Source organism: Podarcis tiliguerta (assembly GCF_965153285.1).
Source record: "Podarcis tiliguerta genome assembly, chromosome: 11".
Classification (NCBI taxonomy): Eukaryota; Metazoa; Chordata; class Lepidosauria; order Squamata; family Lacertidae; genus Podarcis; species Podarcis tiliguerta.
Window position 1 is genome coordinate 39,550,599 of NC_139544.1, and position 10,511 is coordinate 39,561,109.

General features: G+C 46.6%; 1 protein-coding gene across 1 annotated transcript in view; it reads left to right on the forward strand.

The window, feature by feature from the left end:
• DEPDC1B (DEP domain containing 1B) overlaps window positions 1-9,761 on the forward strand; it is a 32,959-nt gene extending 23,198 nt beyond the window's left edge. The window contains exons 8-11 of the mRNA XM_083404079.1: window positions 341-507; window positions 1,911-2,087; window positions 5,294-5,479; window positions 8,573-9,761. Of these exons, the coding sequence (XP_083260205.1) occupies window positions 341-507; window positions 1,911-2,087; window positions 5,294-5,479; window positions 8,573-8,734 (692 nt within the window). The 3' untranslated portion in view covers window positions 8,735-9,761. The remainder of the gene's footprint in view (window positions 1-340; window positions 508-1,910; window positions 2,088-5,293; window positions 5,480-8,572) is intronic.
• Window positions 9,762-10,511: the final 750 nt, after the last annotated feature.

The window sequence follows — 10,511 nt, forward strand, 5'->3', positions numbered from 1 at the left end:
TGAGAGAAGGCCTTGGACTCAAATTCTCCTTCCTTCTCCTCTCTTCAGGGTCACAAAGTTCCCTCCCGGCCTTTCAACAATAGATTATTGTTTCTTCTGTGCCCTGGCATTTACCATGGTTAAAGCTAATGAGGTTTCTCACTGCAAATAACCAGAGCTTGAGCTGATTTGCAAACTATGGTTAACAAGGCAATTCTGGTTTCTGCTAACCATAGAATAGTGTGCCAGCAGATGTCTTGCCTTCAAGAATTAGACTCATTCCCCCCCCCCCCTTTGGAAAATAAGCTGTGAGAAGCATCCGACATTGAAGTGTGCTCTCCTGCCATGTTCTCCGACCCAGGTCTCCTGCAGAAAGAGAAGCTGGCCATTGAAGCTCTGCGGGTTTGCTGTCTCCTCCTTCCGCCAGCGAACCGCCGAAAGCTGCAGCTGCTGATGACTCTGCTGGCCAGGATTGGCTCAAATAAAGATCTGCCGCCTCTCTCAGACGCAGTCGGGACGAGAACGCTGGTGAGCGTCTTGTGGGAACCGAGAGACCGAGCTGGGCTTGCAAAATCTTCCTGGAATTGCTTTGGGGCAAAGACTCTCCTTAGTTACCAAAAAGAAAGCAGCCAAGTATTTAACCGAGGGTGTGGCGTGGAAGTTCTCCCTTTCTCTGCCTGTGTAACATGAATCACCAGGTTGCAACCTGCAGCAGACGCTGTGTGTTTGATAGAGCTGACAAGAGTTAGCAGCTATGGGTTCTCCCACCCAGTTCCCATCGCTGCCCTTTTGTCTGTCTGTCTCTCTCCCCACGCATTTCCTGCTGCACAGCATCAGATATACTGCGTGCTGCAAGGAGCGGCAGCTGATAGGGAAGGGTAGGACAGGGAGAGGAATCTCTCCTCCAGTTTTGTTGGGGCTCATTCTCAGGTTGCAGCCTGGCTTTCACCTTGCCTTCTCTAGGAAACCTCTCCCCTCCCCCTCCCCAGTAGCAGCTTCTGTCTTGTTCAGCTGTTGACAGTTCTGGAAGCAGGTCTTCAATGGCATCAGCACTGAACCAAAGTGCTCAGCCATCTTTGAGGGTGGATGGGACCAGGAAGCCCAGGGGTCAGCAGGTGTTTGATGGGGATTCGCTGCTAGATATCTGGCTCATGTACAGTAGGTAGACAAAAGTGTCTCAAGTAGCTTTTTTTAAAAAATGACTCCCCTAATGCAGATTAGGCGGCTGAAATGAAGAAAACTTGGAGGTAGCCAGGAATGTTGTTGTGCGTCAAAGGTCTGTGAGCTGAGATTGGTCCTGAAAGTTGAAACAAATCCCTGGGCTCAGCAGCTGCTCAGAGGCACCCTACTGTTTAATTCAATGTGTACATCTTTTGCACCCGGGTCCTGTTGGTGGATTTGGGGGGTTCTAGTCAAGGACAAAAGGGACGCGGGTGGCGCTGTGGGTTAAAGCCTCAGTGCCTAGGGCTTGCCGATCGAAAGGTCTGCAGTTCGAATCCCCGCGGCGGGGTGCGCTCCCGCTGTTCGGTCCCAGCGCCTGTCAACCTAGCAGTTCGAAAGCACCCCTGGGTGCAAGTAGATAAATAGGGACCGCTTACTAGCGGGAAGGTAAACGGCGTTTCCGTGTGCGGCTCTGGCTCGCCAGAGCAGCGATGTCACGCTGGCCACGTGACCCGGAAGTGTCTTCGGACAGCGCTGGCCCTTGTCCTCTTTGAGTGAGATGGGCGCACAACCCTAGAGTCTGTCAAGACTGGCCCGTACGGGCAGGGGTACCTTTACCTTTACCTTAGTCAAGGACAAAGTACCTCCTGAAAATCTGAAGTCTGTGCTCCCCTGTTGCAAGCCACTTTGAGAGTGTTTGGTATGGCAAGAATGGGGAAGACCCATGAATAAGAAAGTGTTGTTGTGATAACCAGTCTTCTTTGTTTCAGATGGTTCAGTCCTTTTCTCGCTGTATTCTTTGCTCCAAGGATGATGTGGACTTGGATGAACTTCTGGCTGCTAAACTGGTGTCATTCTTGATGGACAAATCTCAAGAGATCTTAAGCGTACCTTGTGCCCTGAAAGCTAAAATAGAGGAGCATGTAGCACATCTCCAAAGGGTCCAGGTGAGAGCTGTAGAACATAAATGTCTTCTCCCCAACTCAGTTCTTTATTACCTTCTTAAAACCAAACCAGTTCTTCTCATGCAACAAATAAAGTGACATGTAGCTATAATCCAATAAGCATTTATCAGGGAGTAAGCACCACTGAATTGAGTGGGTCTTATTTCTGAGCATTTGTACTGTTAAGGTTGCTCTTCTAGAATTGCTACATTTCTTGTTCGTTTCGTCCATATTTTCCATTGCCAGACTTTGGCCATTAATGCCTGTGAGCCTCTTGACCATCTGTGGGCAGCAGGCAGCTCTTTCAGGCCTTTCTTATAGCCTGCTGCAGATTGCCCAACCAGGGCTCCACTATCAAAATAACTCCATACTAGCATTCTTGTCCCCCATGGCCTGCCAAACAGCTGGGGGCAGGGGGAAAGGATGAAGGAATCATATTTGCAAGGGACAGCAGAGGCATGTGATGGCATAACTAAGATTCCATCCTACACCTTCCAGTTGCCCAGCTGATTTGGTAACGGGAACAACCGGCAGGGCTTGTGCTCCCTCATGCTTCTTGGTTGCTTCCAGTTCAGTCAGTTGGACGTGGGGTAGGAGGTAGGGTATAAGGTTGGACGAGGAGGAAGGGCACATGTGTGACAGTGTGCAGGGAAAAGGCTGTGTGTGAAAGAGAATTGGACCAGGAGTGGAGAACCCACCTACCAGTGACACATTTAAAATGCCATAGAATGTTAATCATCCCAGGGCCTGGTTGAATGAAGGCACCAGGCGTCCCTGAGGAGAGCATTCCATGAACTGGGAGCCACCACAGAAAAGGCCCATTCTCATTTTGCTGCCCTCCAGACCTCTTGTGGGAGAGGCACATGAAGAAGGGCCTCAGATGATGATGGCAGGGTCCACCCCTCTCCTCATGTTCCCACAACACAAGCGACCCATGCAGGGCTCCCTTTCCCCTGCCCTCGAGTGTGCCCAGAGAAGGGGAACCAGGATAGAACCAAGTTTTGTGAGGATCAGTTGAAAGATTTGGGCCTGTTTAGCTTAGAGAAAAGAAGGCAAAGGGGAGACACAATAGCAGTCTTAAAATATCAGAAGGGCTGCCTCGCAGAAGATGGCGGAGGCATGTTCTCTGTTGCTCCAGACAAGAACCAGTTCATGGAAGTTGGAAGGGAAGCAGGTGCCAGCGCCAACACTAATAGCGGAAACTGCTTTAACAGTGGAACAGACTGGCTTTGGAGGGGTGGTGGTGCACTCTCCTTTGCTGGAGGTGTTTAAGTAGAGGTCGGATGGCCATCTGCCAGGGATGCAGTAGCTGCATCCTTTGTTGTGGATCCTGAATTGACCACAAAGTTGCACTGGATGGGGAGCCTCCAGCCTGCAGGCCAGTCATGGTGTCATAGGCTGGCTGGCTGCAGAGGAGTGGAAGGAGGCACCAGCTTTGGTGGTGGGATGACAATGAGGGAGCAGACTGGGAGGAGGAAGTGTTGGAAGCAGAAGAGGTAACAGGGTTTAGTGAGCAGGGAGAGGCTGTGGCAGAGAGCAGTTTAGACTCCCAGGCTGAAGCGGAGGCTGGGAAGGAGTGGAGTCAGGCTGCTGAAGAATCCAAGGTGCGAAATGAAAAGAGCAGAGCAGAGATTGGTTGTGCGCCAACACATTTTACGATTGCTTGGAAAACACCCCCGGAGAGGAGGAGCCTTAGAAAGTGGTGGGGTAGTGGGGACCTTCAGTCTTCATAACTGCCTCATTGCGGCAAGTCCTATTGGGAAGTCCCTGGAATCACTAGGCCTGAGCTGTTTTGGATTCTTTGAATAAATAGTTAACTTAGCTTTTAAAAAAATATTTTAAAATATTTTAATAAATAGTTAACCTTGTTTTTTATTGCTGACTTACGCTTGACTCAGGCTCCTGACACTTGGCGGCCCACCAGCCTTCCCTGTTTGGGGCTGCAAGGCTGTTTGGTGCCAAACATAGCCACTCAGCCCTTCACCTGACATCACACAGGTGAAAGCTGGGCTTGCCCAGGGTCTGATCTGTGCAGCTCCCAAAGCACCCGGCAGCCAGCTGGTTGTTATGAGCCTCGGAAGCACCACACAAAGCAGGAACCCAGTGGTAAGCAGGATCGCAGCGGGTGGCGCTGTGGTCTAAACCACTGATCTTCTTGGGTTTGCCGATCGGAAGGTCAGTGGTTAGAATCCACACAACGGAGTGAGCTCCCATTGCTCTGTCCCAGCTCCTGCCAACCTAGCAGTTCGAAAGCACGCCAGTGCAAATAGATTAATCACTGTGGCTGGAAGGTAAACGGCGTTTCCGTGTGCTTTGGCTTCTGTCATGGTGTTCTGTTGCGCCAGAAGCGGTTTAGTCATGCTAGCCACATGACCTGGAAAGTTGTCTGTGGACAAACGCCGGTTCCCTTGGCCTGAAAGAGAGATGAGCGCCGCAACCCCATAGTCGCCTTCGACTGGACTTAACTGTCCAGGGGTCCTTTACCTTTCTACCTTTACTTACTCTCCTTTCACCTCAGCTGAACTTGCTTAGCGCTGGGCCTTGACTTTTTTATCTTGTGCCCGTCAAGTGGTGGGAAGATGGAGGAAACAACTGCTTTGCTAGCCCTCTACTGGAAATTCCCATGCAAGGAATTTTGACAGGTGGGTGGCAGTGCTTACCTGTCAACTTTGGCCCACAGGGCTGATCCGTAGAGCCAAAAAGTTCTCCCATCCCGGTCCTGGACCTTGGAAGCGCCTTTCTAATCCTTTAATCCTTTGGCATCACCTGCAACACAAGATGAAAATAACTCACCCAGTGGCATCTACCCGCAAGCCAAGATGTCTTTCTCACACAATTTATTTTTTACTATTACTCCTGCATTTGTGTGCTGCTTTTCAACCGTATCCCCTAAGCGGCTTACAACATCCGTTCTGAAAAGCTAAGATGAAAGGCGCAGTTAATAAAACGCAGCACAAAAGACGAGGCGATTTCTAAAATGAGCGTAGGTCCTTGTGGAGAGAGGCCTGGCAAAATAAAAATATTTCGCTGCTCCTGCAAGAGGGAATTTGACAAGCAAGCGATAGCACCTAAAGGTCCTGCAGTGGTGGTTGTGTATATCTCCTGATCTCAAATCATACCCATTGAGAGGCGTGCACACAAGATTTTATCCTGGGATACCAAAATTTAAGCTCCTTTTCTCAGCATACCTCCCACCTGTTCTAACACAGATAAAATATCCAGGAGTTGATGCAGATTCGACCTTGCCTGCACCGTCATTTTGCCATCAGATCAGCGCAGATGAGTTTGAACACCAAAGAACAAATGGCTGCCAAGAACCCTTGGTAGGTTTGCTGGAAGAAATAGCGATGAATCGGGAGATGTCCATCAAGGAGAAGAAGAAAAAGTTGAAGCAGGTAAAATAAATGGTCAAAATTTCTCTTTTCAAGCTTTCCTCTTCACATTGTTCCCCACCCCCAAAAAAGGATTTTGATGTGATATTTACTCTTATCTATCATGGGGAATGGTAAATAGTCATCTTCCGGTCTTCGTTTCTTCCTCTGTCCCTTCTATCTCTCGCCTTTGAATCTGCTTGTGTTGGTTCTGATCCTGTAAACTCACTGGAAGATTTTATGGCAATGAACATCTGCAAATATTTGTGTGACAAGAGCATACGTATTGCATATGTAAATATTCCCACCAGTGCTACAGAAAAAAAGCTTGATGTTTGTAAAGGGAAACATTTACAAAGCAGGGGTGGTTTAGGGACCAGGGATCCCCACCCCTGCTCTCTTTACATGAGATCAGGATCCTGGTCCTGGCAGATTTCCCAGTCATTTTTCAAGCACCTCACCCCCACAACAAACACAGCTCTGTATGTGTGTGGGCCCTGTACGGAATTTAGAATTGATTCTAAAATCGCTTCTTTATTCCATTTATATCCCACCTTTTTCCTCCAAGGAGCTCAGGGTAGCATACATGCTTTCCACAACAACCCTCCGAGGTAGGATAGACTGTGACTGGCCCAAGGTCACCCAGTGAACTTTATGGCTGAATTGGAACTGGAGCTCTGGTCTTTCAGGCACAGACAGGAATTTTTCTGGCAGGAGAAGGCAGGCTAATTTCTCCCTCACACACAGATGAGAAGACTATGTACATTTTGTCTCATATCTCAGCTCTACAAGTGCTAGTTCTTCCGGTCTGGGTTTGCCTCCTCCTTTTTGGATGCTTATACATTGAAGGGCTTGGACTAAGGAGATCAGCTATACAATTCTGTGACTCTGTTCTCCCAGTCTGACACGCCTAAGTACTACACCATGCTAATAAATGCATGTTGTTTTGTATCCGTAATTAAAATACATCATAAACAGGGCTATTAAAAAGTGTTACAGTTGCAACAACAGTAAAAGCAGGAGGTTCAATTCAGGAGATTAGGAGGAGGATAGGTATGTCTTCAAGAGTTGGTGGAATTTCAATACCAAAGTGGTGTGCTCTATTTTAGCAGGGATAACATTTCACAACACTGGTGCCACCAACAGAAAAAAACCTGCTTCTGTGTCCTCATAAGCCTGATAGCCTTCAGGATGTGGCAAAACCGACTGGGTTCCATTTGTTAACCATAATACCCTTTCTAGACATAATAGGCCTCCTGGTTCACATGACAGTATGGGCTGTCATTATTGTAAGGTCCCTAAATATAGGCTTGCCTAGCAGAAATGTTATACCAATTTATGGTTTAAATGCAGTTTGTGTGGTGTTAAATAACACACCGTACTTTCATGGCTGAGACGTCATCAGTTACAAACTTGAGGGTAGTGAAAATGTGGAACTTCTCCAGAATGAGGCAGTTTAAAAATGGTTTAATTCCCCTTTTAGGGCTCACAGCCCTCAGAAGGCAGCTTACAGGACTTGAAAATACAGGTGAGAGCCGGAAAGGGTCCACCACCTTTTGTGTGGGACAAGGGTTAAAATGCCCCTCTGATAGTATTTTTCTTTTCTTATGCTTTTTCTCTTTGTTTTCTTTCTTTCTTTTATATTTTAGTGGGTTTTGTTTTCTCTTCTATTTTTATTTAGATTAGGTTGGCTATTATTGTATTGTACGTTGAAAAGTTTCACATTGAATTTTTTTAAAAAAGAAAATACGGTTACAACAGACACTCACACACACACTGAAAAATTAACAGCTAAATGTATTTCTGAGTACAAACTATTTAGCCAAATGCAGACTTGAATAAACATGTTTTAAAGGTTGGTTGTTTGTTTTTTAAAAAAGAGACCAGCAATGGTGAGGCCACACACCCCTCCCTGGGGAAGGAGTTCAAAGGGTGTTGCCATTGAGAAATCCCTACAAGCTCTTGCTGGAGGCCCAGAGAGGAGGCTTTCAGATGCTTGGGCCAGCTCATACAGGTGTACTGGTCCTTCAGATAACACCCCCCAGATGTTATCATTTTAAAGTCAGCACTTTAAAATGGGGGGAAATGGGTGACCAAGTTAACCAGTACACAAGAGGTGAGATAAAAGTATGCCCAACTTTTGCAAAGGTTCAAACTACCACATTGCTCCGCAGTTTTAGTTTCCAAATCCTCTGCAAGAGCAGCTTCAGGCACAGTATTACTGTAATCTAAGATGGATTTACGGTAACTAGGGGGTGGATCACAGTGGCTAGGACTGTTTTTCCTAAACTGGGCTGCACTACTGACCTAGCCCTTGTCGGTCAAAAGCACTCTTGGCAAGCAACACCACCTGCAGCTCCCTAGTACCTATTGTGGGAGTGCTCACAGACTGTAGTGTCACCCTATCAGAATCAGATTCAAATCTCCATGCAGATTAGCAGATTTCCACAGCTGCAGTACTTTCCTCTTATCTGGATACAGATCCAGCTTTTCGAGTCCTCATCCATCTCAGTACTGCCCCCAGGTGGCTCAAGGTCTCACCTGCCTTCCTAGAATTAAATGAAAGTTTAACTGCATGCCATCTGTATACAGTGGTACCTCGGGTTACATACGCTTCAGGTTACAGTCTCCACTAACCCAGAAATAGTGCTTCAGGTTAAGAACTTTGCTTCAGGATAAGAACAGAAATCATGCTCCAGCAACGTGGTGGCAGCAGGAGGCCCCATTAGCTAAAGTGGTGCTTCAGGTTAAGAACAGTTTCAGGTTAAGTACGGACCTCCGGAACGAATTAAGTACTTAACCCGAGGTACCACTGTATTGATGATTTAGAGCCCAAACCTCTAAATGACTTCTCCCAGCAGCTTTCTGTAGATGTTGAAAGGCACGAGGGGACAAGATGGGACCCCAGATGTTAGTGAGCAAAGAGTGGAACAAAAGTCTCCCAGCACAGCACTGTTATGCAGTTAAGTTCCTCTTCCATAATGTTTGGCAAGAGATGAACGCATTCCCCACCCCCCCTTGTAGTCAGAGACTGGACATGTTCTGCTTGAATAAGCAAGCCACTTTCAAATGGCCCGAATAAATTCATTAGCTAATCTTTGCATGCTTCCTTTCTAGTTTCAGAAATCCTATCCTGAGGTGTACAAGGAGAGATTTCCTACTCCTGAAAGTGAAGCGGTTCTGTTTCCAGAAAAAAGCAAGCAGAGACCAATGCTGTTGGGCTGGGCATTTAAAAAGCCTTTCCAGCCTTTTCAAAGAACAAGAAGCTTACGGATGTAAGACTCTGAATGAACTGCATCTCATTAATGACCAGATTTGTGAATCTGGTACAGCTGGAATTTCGTTGACTACTGAAATCACACTGAACGAGGGAAAAGAATTCTGGGCAGCAAACTGCTGTGCTGAGCCATTATCAGTATTTTCTTTTGTAAATCTACTCAGTTGGAGCCAGACTTAGCTATGCTTAAAGTCGACCCATGGAAAACAAGGGAACAAATTAGTCATGATTTCAATAGGCCTATGGTAATGACTAAAGTCTGTATCCAAGCCTTTGTGTTTCTTTCTTTTTTTAAACAATGAGCTGGTTTGATGATCATATCTCAACAACATAAGATCGGAACAAGCTTTTTATCTGTGCATGCTGTCCCCTTTGGCTCCTCCCTTCAAACGAGCTATAACCAAACAAGGAAGCCTAATTAACCATAGTTTTCTATTTTATCTGAACTGGGGAGCTGTGGAACTTTGGAAGAGGCTGGGATCTTAAACCAGGGTTTGAAGTTCGCTCAATATCTTGGCTATTTTCAATTATGGTTAATTAAAGACTCCCTGCTTTAATGACACAAAGGGGGAAGAGTGAAGGGGTTGTGTTCATGGGATAAATGCTTATTTATATATCAGTTATTACTTGGAGTGAACTGGTTGACATGACACTAAGCCAAACCATGCCTTAGCATGAGCTCATGTGCCTGAGGGCTCCTGGAGAGAAAACTGACCACTGTCTTTCTCTGGTGCTGCTGCTGCTCTGAGCATGCCATGATTTAGCGTGTCATCTGAACCCAGGTTCATGGTTTGTCTCTAGGCAAAACCATGAGCTGGAAAATTAAGAAGAAGCATTGAGTGGTTTGCCTGGAGTGCAGTGGCAGCAATCTCTCTGGAAACCTTCATGCTTACTGTGGAAAGCCTTAAAAGAAGCTTAAACTACTGTGTATATAGGCAATGTCGAATTTCTGAAGGGTGTAAAGTACTGTAATTACTTGAATGAACCTGAAACACTGGATAATTGTACTAGCTGTAGATCAGATAGTTACCGTATTTTTTGCTCTATAAGACTCACTTTTTCCCTCCTAAAAAGTAAGGGGAAATGTGTGTGCGTCTTATGGAGCGAATGCAGGCTGCGCAGCTATGTCAGAAGCCAGAACAGCAAGAGGGATTGCTGCTTTCACTGTGCAGTGATTCCTCTTGCTGTTCTGGCTTCTGAGATTCAGAATATTTTTTTCTTGTTTTCCTCCTCCAAAAACTAGGTGCGTCTTGTGGTCTGGTGCGTCTTATAGAGCGAAAAATACGGTAATTAAACTCTGTACTACTGATTTCAACAACAGGCTTGTGTTCTTGGTCACAGGCATGATGAAGAACAGCCATTTCAGAAAGGGACCTTGAGGTGCAGGATCATGCCTTCAGGTGCTCTGCATGTGATCTCGATTGTAGAGCTTGGCCAACCATGGAGAAATATTTTGGTCTTAGTTGGGGGGGGGGGGCAGCGAGCGTTGTGGTGCCCCCTGCCTCTTGCTTGCGCAGCTACTAGTGTTTTTTTGCCACAGTCTGGAAAGTTTGCCTCCATCGCTTTCTACAGTTTTTGTCTCACGAACTCCTGCGTTCTTTCTCGCCCATGTAGGGCTTGTGTGGGTGCTGTCCTTGGGGAGAAGATGGCCACACACTTGAATCAATCCTATTGCTACAGAGACACCCCTTCCAGTTTGTACCTTTTGGTGCAGAAAACCCAACAGGAGCATATCATGATTGATGAATGGGTTCCAGCTCCTCTAAGCTGGTATTCCTA